At 38.0% G+C, this 14,585-nt stretch overlaps 1 protein-coding gene across 2 annotated transcripts in view; it reads right to left on the reverse strand.

Moving 5' to 3' along the window:
• Positions 1–14,585, reverse strand: part of FSTL5 (follistatin like 5) — a 546,388-nt gene that overhangs the window by 500,766 nt on the left and 31,037 nt on the right. For both annotated transcript variants that reach the window (XM_074951085.1, XM_074951084.1), the window contains exon 2: positions 5,555–5,693. In XM_074951085.1, the coding sequence (XP_074807186.1) occupies positions 5,555–5,677 (123 nt within the window). In that variant the 5' untranslated portion in view covers positions 5,678–5,693. The remainder of the gene's footprint in view (positions 1–5,554; positions 5,694–14,585) is intronic.

Below are 14,585 nucleotides of genomic sequence, written 5' to 3' on the forward strand. Positions count from 1 at the left end.
TGATTAGCTCAAATGGGGAAGAAATTCTGGTAATTCCTAATGATAAAGTGAAACCTATCAAAATAACATTAAACATTTTTTTCTATTAACATATAACTATATGTAATGGTATTGTCATGAGAAATTGCAAATGGGGAAATGGTAGTTCCAATGGCATTGGATCCAAATATTCATTAACTACCAGTGTGATCACCCACACCCCTAGACTGCACTGGGGTTGGCCAGGACCATTGCAGCCCAGGCCCAGAACTGAGGTATCTAAGTACTCAGACTTATATTGCCACATCTTTCTGTGTAAAGTTAGCCAAAAATGAAAGATTAGATATTGAAAGCTTGTTTGCAAGATTGTCAATGTCAAGTGATGCAAAAGACAGCGCCGCTGTATCCTTAAGAAAGTCTTGTACATATAGTCTCAGGGAAGTGTTAACAGTCTTCGTCAATGATGAGACTAGTTGTTCCCTGCTGGCCTGCATCAATCATAAAGGAATAAGTTCTCTACAGTCTCAGCATAATTTTTTTGTATAATCTGTATGGTCCAATCAGTCTGAAGCATCTGTTGTCAAACATCTTTCATCATATTTCATCTATTGCAGGTATGAAGCCAGAGAACAGAGACTACCCTTTTGATGGCTGAAATAAAAAATAAACAGATAAAAGAGATAAAGAAAAAAATCTTTTAAGAGGATACAGACTCTTGTGGCCTTCTGAAAGAGCTCTGATTCCCTTGACCAGTAAGGGCAGACCATCAACACAAGTCCCTCACCCCAACAAAGTAAATCTGTCCCAACCTCAAAACTGAGGAAGGCAATGACCATACCATGACAAATTCAAAAGTGCCTACTACCTAACCTACATTCCCAATCCAGAAACTAAATTAAGAGTGTGGCAAATTATGTGAAATGAGACAGTTATTACCTGTCATAGTTCAATGGTCATTTTGTTAGCTAAGAAATCTTGAGATGATTCAAAAGATGTCATGAGATGGCTGTTAAAGGCACAAAGCATTAGCAGCCACAGAGGCTTCAATGCCACTGTGGTGAGGAAACCCATAAACTCATGCAGGGACTTCCTGTCTAGCAAATGACTGGTACAGCAGAACCAGTCCCAATTTAACTCCACCTCATGACTCCCACGCAAGATAGATACATTGTATTCTATCCAGTTATGGTGTAGGGCACCTCTTGAATTGCAGATTGGATACAAAAAGCACAGCCATATCACCTCCTCATTAATTCCTCCTTAATTCAAGCTGAGCTGAACACCTGGCCAGAATCAACTGCATCAAAAGCAGTCCAGCAGTATCACCCAACAAGCTTTCAGTAATGCAATGCAAACCATTTGCATGAAATTATGGACGTCTGAAACTTTATTAACCATTGAACATGCACTTAGCATCACGAACCTAAAATCGGCATCTTTGTTTAGCAACATCACACTGAGAGTTAATGACAAGCAATACCAGTTGGATTAATATTAAACCTCTCCATTCTGGTTTACACTATAGACATGATTTCTTTCTGCCTTGTCTTCCTCTGTCTGCTACCACAGAGATCAAAGAACCCAAGCACTCACCATTGATCTCTCCCCACAGGCCTCTCTAACCCTGGTTAGGGTAGCATTGCAAGAGAGAAAGAGAAACAGTTTGGAACCAAGTGATGTGTTTGTTTGCTTGTAAGATAGAGAGGTTCTCTGGGGCAGGAGGAAAAGGCAAATGGAAGAAGGGCTGTGGGAAGTCATATGATGTTTCTAGGAAAGCTGACAGTGACACACTTCCGAATTATAATGTCTTCACGGTGAGAAAAACACTGGTGATTTAGGTCCTTTTCCACTGTTTTCACAGTACAATAGGATTTACATGGGGAAGCTAGAGGTTGGTAAGTATAAGATGTGTATATTTGTTTTCCTGGGTGATGTGGTTTCAGTTGGCTAATTTGCATCGTATTTCTAGAGAATTCATACACTGAGCATTAGCTAGTGATATCTGAAGAACTTGTTGATTTAATTTATAATAGACTTTACTAAGACTATTAAAACAGTGGATTAGGGAATCTTCTCTCTTTTTTTATTATCTTTAGCAAGGATGTTGCTGCCTTCAGTGGCAACTATAGCTTTCCCTGGTAACATTCTTGGCAGCTATTCTGTGTTTGTGTGTGTAACATTGTGACATTTTAATAGTCAATGATCTCCCTTCAGAACTAAATTCCATCCATGGAAACCCACTAATTTCAGAATTTGGTCATGAATACTGTAAATTATATATATATACCATTTAAATTAACCTCAAAGTTGCCTGAGTTTTCCTATACCTACTTGCAACTCTGTGAAAAAAAAATCTGCACAAAAGTGGTATATAACCCATTTTTAAATATAAATGCACAAAACCTTTGTGAATATCTAAACTTGCTAACTACAGAAACAGTGTAAACAGTAACTACCTCCTCAAGCTGATAAGTTAATCATTTCAAGTTAACTAAGAAGAAATGGGATACTCGTGTTTTCACCTGACAGTTGAAACTACTCTGACTGTACTGTAATCATTGGTTAAGCTTCCCAGCACTGCAGCAACAGTGAATCATCATTTGTTTTCACTTTATGTAGCCATAAACCATTCAGAAATGTTACTTACTCAATAGCAAGCAACACCTTGCTGTACTTGTGATCATCTTTTACCCGCAATAAGCAATCTTGCATAATTGAATTTATTTATTTAAACATTTGAAATATAAAATGCTTGTTGGAAGCAGAAAAGGCTCAGATTCTCAGAGTACATACCCGATATAAAATATTATTTGTTAAATACTTTGAATGTATGTCTGTGCCAGAATTGATTAAAAAAAAACCCTGACTTTAGGACATGTTTTTTATCTTTTTGTTTTACACTAATATTGAAAGCTAGATCATTTTATCATCTAGAAACATTTTCCAGAAAATAATCAACACACAGATTTTGTTGGTTAGAGGTCAGAACGCATTTTAGTTCTCAGTTTTATCTACTTCACTTTTATCACTCACCTTTTTTCTCTTTTTAAAACTTTAATTTTATCTTTTTCAAAGAAATAAAAATACAAGGTATGCTAACAGAATGTGCCATCACTTCTGCAGTAAAACATAACATTCCAGTCCCCCTACTTCTTAACAGTTATTTTCAAGGACAGTGGACATGATTCTGAACTAGTGTAACTCAGGAATTACTCCACTAGAGTAAATCAGAAGTTAATAATTCTCATCATTAAAGTTGGTCAGGAAATTTTTTGACAAGTAAGATTTTTTCCCCTGGAAAATGCCAATTTGTCAAAATCAAAACGTTTAATGGGAATGTATCAATTTTAATGAGACTTTGGTTAGAAAATTTCCCCAAGTCTGGGATAGAATTGTGGTCAATACCAGAGAGAGAAAGAAATAGAATGACACCCCAGAATAGCCAACAGCCTGGTGGCTATGGCATTCACTTGAAATGTGGAAGATTCAGAATGAAGTCTCCGATCTAAATCAGGAAGATTCTTCCATATCACAGTGGGTAACCTAAAAGGTTATTCTGGGTGTTTATCGAAAAACTTTGAAAAGTCTTGGTTTCATACCAGTGTGGAATGGGAAAATTTTTGAGAGCTTGTAAATTTTCATGGGACAGGAAAACCATTTCCTGACCAGCTCTATCCAGCATTGATTGCACTCTGTAAGCAGGAGCCATTACCAACCTGCAGTATAAAAAACTCCACACACTTTAAGGTCCAAACTCACCTAATTCTGGGGATTTAGCTTTACAGCAATAAAGTAACAAACACCAGCTCACACTTTCTACCAGGTTTGACTGTTCAGAGGATTTTTCCCCTTTGGGAATGTTCAGTCCACAGTCTACATCTTTCTTTTCCCCGAGAGAGAATCCCACTTCCTTTATAGACAGATGGTGATGACAAGTCATCTCAGTGAGTCAACAGGACTCATTTAAACCTCTCCCAAAAGTACCAACATTCACTAGACGGAGGGTGTTTCAGGAAAACACTGCCAGACTGGTACATTCTCACAACTAATTGCAAACAAAAATTTATTAGTATAATATCAGATGCCTTTTAATAGAATTGACTAAATAAAATAAAGCAATGATGGTTTAGAGATGAGAGACAAAAAATAATCTTCTATTTTTTATCTATGTTAATCTCCACAAACTATGTTTGTAATCTCTATCATATTCTGTTCCAAACATAAAACAGCTATCTAAGAATTACTCCACCAACAACACTACAAACAGACTAATGGTAACCTAAGACGTATTAACTAGAGACCACGTAAATCTAAAAAATGTATTCTTAGTTGTTTTTTTATCTCCTGCTTCTGTCTCTATCTCTGCTTTCATCTCCATTCTTCCTCTTTTTTTCTTTTCCACCTAAACTGTCTGTATTTCCAGTGTTGTTTTCATGGTCACCCTTCCTGTCTGTCTGTTTTAATTTCCTCCTAGTTTCAGTCTATTATTTTCTCATTTTTTCTTTCTTCTCCTTGCTACTATAGTAGAGTATGCTTCTCTGAAATTGCATAAATGGAACTGAATTAACAGGTAAAGTCTAAGACCCTGATCCTGCCAAGTAGTCCACTTACCCGTTTAAAATGAAGCACATATATTAGTGTTTGCAGGGCTGGGCCTCACGTACTCAAGACATTCTTAGCACGTGCTGTTATTGGAACAATAATCCACAGAGGATTCATACTACAGCATTTCTTTGTAATTTTACTAAAATATAGTGTTTACATATTTTATGTTCCATCTGTAAGAAATATACTGTACTTACACAAAAATGTACATTCATGGGCAAATCCTTCAATATTTACTTAGGCAAATTTCCACTGGTTTCAATGGTGAGTTTCACCTGAATATAGACCGAGTGAGAACTTCAGGATTTGGGCTCATCTTTACAAACTTACAAATATCAGGAAATAGTTTTGATATTTTGTAAAGTACATGAAGAAATTTAACTAAAACACCTTGAAATGTTAACAGCAACCCACTTAGGTGGTTTCAAAATACTTAGATATTTAATACAGATACTGGCCCTGATTCTCCAACTGAAGTGCACCTGGCACAAGCCCAGAAGTAGGGGGCAAAGGTGGTTTTAAGTCACAGTTGTGGCCCCATCCTTGTCCAGGTGCTGCTTCTGTCTTTGGCATAAGTTAAAGCAATTTAAAGGCTGTTTTAGTCTATGCCAACTAGGCAACCCCCAGGGCCCATTATAGCAGTCAAGTATACCTTTCCATGGCCACTCACCTACATTGGCAGCCCAGTGAGGAGCAGTTTAGGAGACGCTATGATGATTCTATACCACTAGAGAATCACTGTATGCAAGGGGAGTTATCTGGTGACTATGGAAACTGGATTTAAGGCTGTTTTGATCCCTGGAGAGTTGCAAAGCATCTCCATTATACTGATTAATTAGAGCAATATTCTGAAGATTTTATTATTGGAAAGAGTTTCTTCCTAAATGGTTACTCTGATAAAATAAAAGTTTACTGAGTAAATTATTCTTTATTTGTGGAAAAGCAAAGAATGCTAGAAAATAATCAGTACCTTGTGGCGTAATCTTACTAGAGGCTGATAGGGCTTAAAGTCATATCCTTCCTTGGCTGGCCAACCTTCTGCTCCCAACAAAATGCATCCAAGAAATAAAACAGCTGACCACCACATAAACATCCTTACTGGTTTCCTCCTGTCAAAATAAAAAAATAGTAAAAGATTAATGACAGACCATTAAAATAATTTTGCCACAAATAATCTAATAAAAACTAAAAATATTTAAATTCCATTTGTAGACTAGAATAGATGCTATTAAATTATCTAGCATAATCTGTCTGATAGCCCAAAAAATAATGATGGGCTGGTGTTTAGGAATCAAAAAATGACTAGGTTGTATTGGACTAAATATTTCTAATCAGCATTCAGCACCCATACCATAGTTTGACTGTGGAGGAAAAAAATATGTAAAGGACAGTACATAAAAGAAAAGCATTGAAGAAAACAAAAATATTTTTTAAACTGAAGAGCAGAAAAGAAGGAGAACACCAATGACATGGCCCAGTGTTTTTTGTTTATAAGCATATTCTCCAGCATTGCACTGTCTATGTATGATGCCATCTCCCATATATATTCACTATTCTAGTTATCGTACAGGATTTGCAAACATAAACTATATGCAATGCATTGTACATGTGAACACATACCCTATTATGTCCCAATATGCTGGAGAACTTCTTAAATCAAGGTACTGGGGGCACACATTTTATGAGCTTCATTAATGATGTCTGCACTCGATGTGTATTTCTATTCCAGTGACTAAAATCCCGAAGTCCTGGTCCAATATGTGATGGAATGTGTAAAAAATGAGTTGGATTCTTTGGGAGAAAACTCTTCTTTGATTGTTTCAAAACCCCCAGATGAGCTGTGGCTGAGCTCAGTTAGCATAGCTTAGGCAGGTTGTGAGGGAACAAAGATTCTAAAACCTGTCAGGGACTACTCTGATGATTGGCATAAAATAGACCAGCCCCAGGAGCTGTTATAAAGCTGTGATTATCTGCAATGACAGCCAAGAGTAGATAAACTCATAGAATCATAGGACTGGAAGGGATCTCGAGAGGTCATCTAATCCGGGCCCTGGACTGAACGTAGCACAGTCCCACCATACACCTTCCATTACCCAACACAACATGTCCCTTAGCGCTGTATGCGTTGTGTTACAAGGCTATTATTCCATCAGCAGTAGGACACCAGAAGAATTCTCTAGGCTGGTATTCACTAATGGCTAATTCTGCTGACTTTGTAGCCCAGCAGAGGTGGCATAATGAAGAAGCCATAATAAAACCCAGAAGTAGGGCCTCAATCAGGAACCTGGACAGTCTATCCTCAAGACATCACACACAGGAGGATTAGGGATTAGGAAGGTTTTATATGTTTGTTTAATTATTTGTTTAGTGAATTTCATTACAACTTTTCCTTTTATAGTGTGTATCCCCTAAAGTATGAGACAGGGAAAATATAACTTTAAATATATAAAATAAATATCCTGTGAACTGGTACTTCTCTAGCCATCACCCAGAATTAAAGGAGGTATTGTTTGTACCTTTGTTTTGTTTTACTATATTCTAGGTGCTGTATCTATAAGTATACACTGGGAAACTTGATCTTCGTTATGCTGGTTTATATCCTGTTAACATCAGTAAACTCAGAATTTAGCATATTCCCCTCACCCCCCGCTATTCAGCCCAGACCCACCCATGGAAATCCATGAGCCTAAGGTGAGATATATGTCAGAAAAACAACAAAATTACTTGACTTTTCAACAGTTGATGTTTTCGACAGTTGTTTTGTTTGCATATGCAGTGCTGTTACTTTGTGTACGTTTGTGGAGTGAGAAAGAGTTTTTTGGAACACACTCAAGGTGTGTGGATGAAGGATGATCCTGTGACTATGACAGGGGCTCAAGAGACTCTGATTCAGTTTGGGGTTCTGCTGCAGAATTGCTGTATGAACGTGGGCAAGGCACTTCATCTCTTTGTGCCTCAGTTCCCCATTGGTAAAATTAAGATAATACTTCCTTTCTTATTTCCTTTGTGTGTCTTGTCTAGAGGACCCTTAACACATTTGGATGGAATATAGCGAATAGTTTTGGCAATAAGAACTGAAAACAAACAAACAAAACAAAAACAAACCATTTCAATTTGAAACAAACAGCAAAATAGTGATCCAAAATGACATTTCATTTAGAAACTGATATTTCAAGTCAACATTCCAAATGTTTTCTGTGACTCAAACACATTTTTTTTTCTGTCTTTCAATTTTGTGAGGGGAAAAAAAGCAGTTTCATTAAAAAAAAAAAGAAAAAAAAACCTCCTCCTCCTCTCCTTTCCCTCCCCCAACCCCACCAGATTTCCTGTTTGGCCACTGAGCTGAAATGTCAATTATTTGCTCAGCTCTGGTCTTCTCTACTCCTATTGTAAAATCTTTGGGGCAGGGACTCTCTCTTACTATATGTTTATACAGAATCTAGCACAATGGGACCAGGATCGTGGCCTGGTATTGTAGTACAATAATAAATAATAATGACTACTTCCATTCACCTAAGTTTGGTGGGGATGATGAAGGAGAAAAGATAAAGGTAGAGTGAGGGGAAGGGTGAGTAAATCCAACAGTTTATGGATTCACCAACCATTGCATACACCCCTCAGAGAACGGAGGAGCAGGAATAATAGGAGTCATTGTGGGTTCAAAAGTTTAACAGTCCATAACCTTTGTTGGGGAGACAGATTTAAGCAATTTCAGCCTTTGAGGAACTCTCCTTTGCCAAGCCTAATTACCTGGGCTTGGTACAGGTGCAAGGTAAACCTCTATTACCAGTGACCTATAAAAGATATATCATGCACTATGCACATTTATGATACTATAGAAATTATTATAAAGCATACAGCATGATCTGCTGAAAAGGATGGAAAGCCCACTGGTAAAACCATAGAGTTCAAAAGTATTCCACATAACTCAGAAAACTGCAGCTTCCATTCTGGGCTATTTCTGCAATTGAAACAGAGTATCTTGCTTTGTGTTTAGAAAGCACTCAACATTTTGAGAACTGCTGCCATCTAAATACTGAATGCTAATTACCTCAAAAGGGTTGATCCAAGATCAAAGTTTCTAAAGATTTAAAATAGCCTCTCAATCCTGAGCCTCTTTAGAATCAAATCCAAAAAGGCAACTGAAAATTTAGTAAGGTGGATTTCATGAGTCACAACATGATCTTCCAGGACTCATACTTAATACAATTGTATTAAAGCTAGTGGTATTTAGTTAACGTATTTCACCTTTAGAAATAATTTTAAAAGGTCGAGATTTCTTTTTCACTTCATATTCAGCCATTTTGAATTGTAAATAACATTTTAAAGTGTGAACACCATAGAGGACACTTTGAAAGACAGTTAAGAACATAGGGATAATTTATTTCACAATATTTTGAAGTAGCATCTCTAACTTCAGGTGCTGAAACACCTCAATAGCTATTCTTATTTGCATAGGTAATGGTCAATTTGTTGACAGCTCAGTGGGAATGCTGAAAATCATGTGATAAACTCAATGTAACTTTTTATGATACACTGAAACTTGAAAGAGATAAAATTTAAATCTCCTTGTTCAAAGCCCAGTTATTGGACATTGCTTTGGATTATGCAGGAATCAAAAAGGGACAGAATCCTCTTGTTTAGATCCAGAGCATCCTTTGTTGCTGCTGCAATCTCCTATTCTGGGCGCAGGGGACGTTGGCTGATGGAACCACATCAGTTACTCAATTTCAGGCTGTTCATACCCATGTACAGGCAGGCCAAGTTTGCTCTTTACAGATATAAATCAGACTATTAAATTTAAAAATAATTATAAATACATGGGATGGTGATATCAATATGCTAAATTTCATACATCATGCACCTTTGACGGCCTTACCTTCACTCTACCCATTACTCCATTACCCTGGACTCTTTCTAACATTCCAAACCTCTGAGCAGCTCCAAAGTCTTTTTTTTTTTTAAATCAACATAGCACTTAAATGTTTGCTTCAGGCCCTCATCCCAATATGGAATTTCCCCACCAAAATTGCACTGTTCTGGAGGTGCTGGACATACATTATTCAGTCCCAGGCAAGTGACAGGTTTACGGTCTGATTTATTAGGATTAAAATAGGAAATGTATGTTAGTGAAAAGGGGAGAATCCAAGCTAATGCACTGGCTTCTAGCTCTGGCAGGTCCTTAGATATCAGACTTTAAAATTATGACACACAAAAGAGGCTGCCAGGAACTACTGGAAAGTCATAGAAAGTTCATGTCACAGTTGCTTCTGAGGAAAGGTGAAGTCTTTTCTTAAAACAAATTGTTAACATTCTCTGCTAGTTCAGATCTCCTCACTTTCTGCTGACACCTAGAGAAGCAGAAATACAGCTGGGAAGGTAATTTATATAAGCTTTCCAGAAAATTCTATTTAGGTACTTACATATGTTCAACCTGTATTATCTGAGCACCTCACATACACAAGACCAACCTTATCCCTTAACATTATATTCTATAAAGAACAAGAGAAAATCAATACATCTGTTATTGAAATTGGTGCATTTCTCCTTTTAGGGTTCATGTATCTCCTATTGGTACTGGGAGCCCATATCATATACTATATTTTATAAATAAAAGTCTTCTGGCTATTCAGCTTCTATAGAGGAGTCCGTAGAGTTTGTAAGTGTCTATGGACGCTCCATACATTCTTCTATAAGATACTATAAAATCATCCATTGAGATACCAAAATTACACCTGCTTGCAAACTCTTCTGCATTATAAATACCTTCCCTCTATCAGACGTATCAGTCCTACATTAATGATTGTTTCTTCCGAAGCAAATCCTAACCTAACCTTTGCAAAATGGCATAGGAACAGGGATTGTTTCACTGCACAAAGGGTGGGACAGAATTTGTTTGCCATGATGATAGTGCTACTCCTCTCCCCTGTGAAGTTAAGCTTCACTGATCTCTGGCTTCTTATACAAGGGAGATGAGTGAGGAGCAGATCAGGCTGGAGAGACTACTGCATCTGCTGAGGGGCACTCGTAATGGTTTCTTCTCCCCTTCACCACATGAACTCTTCAACTCCCAGCCCAGCTAACTGGCATGGACAGTGGGAGAAAGCATTTGTGCAGCAGATACTTTTATCATTTAGGTGGATTGCTATTTGTCATCTGGAATGTACTGGAATCCCCTGCTCCTCCACCTACACATGCATAACTCCCAATGATATTAATGATGGTATATAGGGAGAGAAAAATCAAACTACTTAAAAACAAGCAAAGTTTAATTACGAGGAACTTAGTAAGGACCAGATAAGATCTATCCAGGAAGGACCTATAAGAATCACACTTACAGTCTTATAAAAATGTCTGAGAGTCTCCTGTTTGTATTTCTTATAGGACCATGCATTTCAGAGATATGCTATATACTGAAACTACCATCTCCACAGACAACGCAGTAAAAAGATGGGGGTTGAGATCTATGCAAGTCATTCTGTTTATTCAGTCTTGAAATAAGAGATCAGACTGATCTCTCTATGCAAGATGACTTACTATTTACTTTTTCCCTTAGCATCCTGCAGCTAGTATCCCTCTGCTGCCAATTTGTAGATTTTTGGTAAGAACAAAAAGATACACGAGTAATTACACAGAGGCAGAAGAGTGCCCTAGGAGTCCAAGAACATGACTGTGATTAGAATGTTAAAGTCTGGACTATAATTTACTTTTTACTCATTTTATGGGAACTCAGCTGAACTGAAAATGTGAACAAGTTGAGGAACAGTGGTTATCCTACATACTTATGTCCACACTCCTGGAACTACTGCTACTCCTCTATGCTTGTGTCATAAATATAAAGGGAAGGGTAAACCCTTTTAAAATCCCTCCTGGCCAGAGGAAAAATCCTCTCATCTGTAAAGGGTTAAGAAGCGAAAGGTAACCTCGCTGGCACCTGACCAAAATGACCAATGAGGAGACAAGATACTTTCAAAAGCTGGGAGGAGAGAAAAAAACAAAGGGTCTGTATCTGTCTGCTGCTGCTTTTGCCAGGGACAGAACAGGAATGGAGTCTTAGAACTTTTAGTAAGTAATCTAGCTAGGTATGTGTTAGATTATGATTTCTTTAAATGGCTGAGAAAAGAGTTGTGCTGAATAGAATGACTATCCCTGTTTGTGTGTCTTTTTTGTAACTTAAGGTTTTGCCTAGAGGGATTCTCTATGTTTTGAATCTAATTACCCTGTAAGGTATCTACCATTCTGATTTTACAGAGGTGATTCCTTTACTTCTATTAAAAGTCATCTTGTAAGAAAACTGAATGCTTTTTCATTGTTCTAAGATCCAAGGGTTTGGGTCTGTGGTCACCTATGTAAATTGGTGAGGATTTTTACCAAACCTTCCCCAGGAAGTGGGGTGCAAGGGTAGGGAGGATTTTGGGTGGAAAGACGTGTCCAAACTATGTTTCCCAGTAAACCCAGTTAAAGTTTGGTGGTGGCAGTGGAAATTCCAAGGGCAAAGGGTAAAATTAATTTGTACCTTGGGGAAGTTTTAACCTAAGCTGGTAAAAGTAAGCTTAGGAGGTTTTCATGCAGGTCCCCACATCTGTACCCTAGAGTTCAGAGTGGGGAAGGAACCTTGACAGCTTGTGACTATATTATACAACATACAACTGCAGTCCTTCAACTCACCTGAAAGCAAGGCTATTTCCTCTAGAGGTGTTGACCACCATGATTTGCAGGGAGCTCAAGTCCTCCCTCTACTCCAGGCTCCAGTCCTGGGACCATATGTAGTGAAACAGCTGCTTTCCCCAGTGTTCAAGCTGTTCCTCTTTATAAGGGCTACTTACTATTTCTGCCTGTTTCTGTCTTTATTTATGGCATTTGCGAAGCCCGACCCAGCTTTCATTCTCTCTTAGCACAAACCCCCACACCTGTCTCAGTTCAAAACCTAGCTCCCTAGAGAGCTCCCACCAGCAAGCCACTACTATTGCTCCTTCCAGGTTTCCCACCATGTAATCCTCCCTAGTCCTCTTCCTCCTGAGGGTAAAGTTGCCCCTTATATACTACATCATCCCTTGTTTCAGCAGTCCATGATTCCAGTCTGCAGTGATGTGACCACTTTGGAGACTACAGCTTCAAAAATTCCTGGCCTTCACAGGGCTGATGCCCTTTAACAGATGTTCTGGCCCATGCCTGCTCTTAAAGGGCCAGTATGCTCTATTAAAGAGGGATGCTTTTGCATAAGTAAACTGATGCACAAAAAGTCTCTGACTCTGTATGTTCTGTAACTAAAACGCTCTGGAGGTAATTCAAAGTCAGATATAGATGCTACTAATACCAGGCTAACACAGAGGAAAACCAAATATTCCCAGCAGATCTTTGGCACTGAAGAGTTGAAATGGCCCTGCAGTATGGAATATTGGCATATATTTCATTGGAATTTTGGAATTCAAGTATACACAAAGATGGTATTTTTCTTTTATTGTCTCCAGTAACAATGATTTAGAAAAAAATATGTAGAAAGAAGGAAACTTGACTTCTAATGTTGGGGTAAAGCTTATTTGTATCTAGTATATTGGTGAATATGTTTGAAAGTAGTTATTTGTTAACCTCTAGCTGACACTGACCTTGAAGTTAACAGTTATACATGCTAAAACTAGACAAGGACTGGCCTGTCTCCCAAGATTTGTGAGAGTGTTGGGTCATCCTTCAGGATAGGTTGTAGATCCTTGATAATGCGTTGGAGGGGTTTTAGTTGGGGGCTGAAGGTGACGGCTAGTGGCGTTCTGTTATTTTCTTTGTTAGGCCTGTCCTGTAGTAGGTCCCCTTCCTCAGACGTTCTTGTTAAACCCTGGATTTGTGCTGGAAATGGCCCACCTTGATTATCACACACATTGTAAGGAGAGTGATCACTTTAGATAAGCTATTACCAACAGGAGAGTGGGTTTGTTGGGGAGGGTGGGGAGAAAACCTGGATTTGTGCTGGAAATGGCCCACCTTGTACAAAATCATACACATTGTAAGGAGAGTGATCACTTTAGATAAGCTATTACCAGCAGGAGAGTGGGGTGGGGGGAGAGAAAACCTTTTGTAGTGATAAACACCCATTTTTTCATGATTTGTGTGTATAAAAACAAACATCTTCTGTATTTTCCACAGTATGCATCCGATGAAGTGAGTTGTAGCTCATGAAAGCTTATGCTCAAATAAATTGGTTCGTCTCTAAGGTGCCACAAGTACTCCTTTTCTTTTTGCGAATACAGACTAACACGGCTGTTACTCTGAAACCTGACATTGTACAATGTAAATGTAGGCTACAGAATAGTAATTTCACATAAGACAGAGAAGAGAGTGACATTCCACCACTCTTCCATCTAAACTGCATAAATTGTGCCCACATGTGGTGTGAAAGAATAGACCCCTTACAATTTTAAAAATTATCTGACCTTGAAGGGTTTTTTCTTTGTTCTGGTTCAAAAGAAGAGAAAATTATTACACGTTCAGTCTTCTGACTTCATTGCCTCTTAACTTGATGAGCACTTAAAATATAAATTAAAGAAGAAATGCAGCTTTTAGGACAGGCTCTGCCTAAAATCCCAGAGGTATGATATCTGCAGTTCTTATTTGCGGCTCATTTAACTTTTGTCAAAGTCAGACAAAATTTCTCTTGAACTTATTGCATAATGTGATTGATACAATGATCATTTCTACCTTAAAAAGTCATTGTAGGGGGTACTACTCTTCCTTAAATCAATGACTACTTTTTATTACATCTTCATTATAAGAGTAACATGATTTACATATTAATACTGTTCAATTTTGAGGACTAAACAAGGAGGGAAACTTACTATATTATATAAGAGGAGACACTAAAACTTCATCCACAATTCATACTGTCCCCTTACTGTCCTACATAAGTGGGTACCAAAAGTCATGATTTGGCCCTTTGCACGTGTTCAATGTCTAATGCAATGGAACCCTAATTCCTGTAGGCACTACCACAGCACAAATAAATAAAAACA

This window comes from Natator depressus, chromosome 4, assembly GCF_965152275.1.
Source record: "Natator depressus isolate rNatDep1 chromosome 4, rNatDep2.hap1, whole genome shotgun sequence".
Lineage (NCBI taxonomy): Eukaryota > Metazoa > Chordata > Testudines > Cheloniidae > Natator > Natator depressus.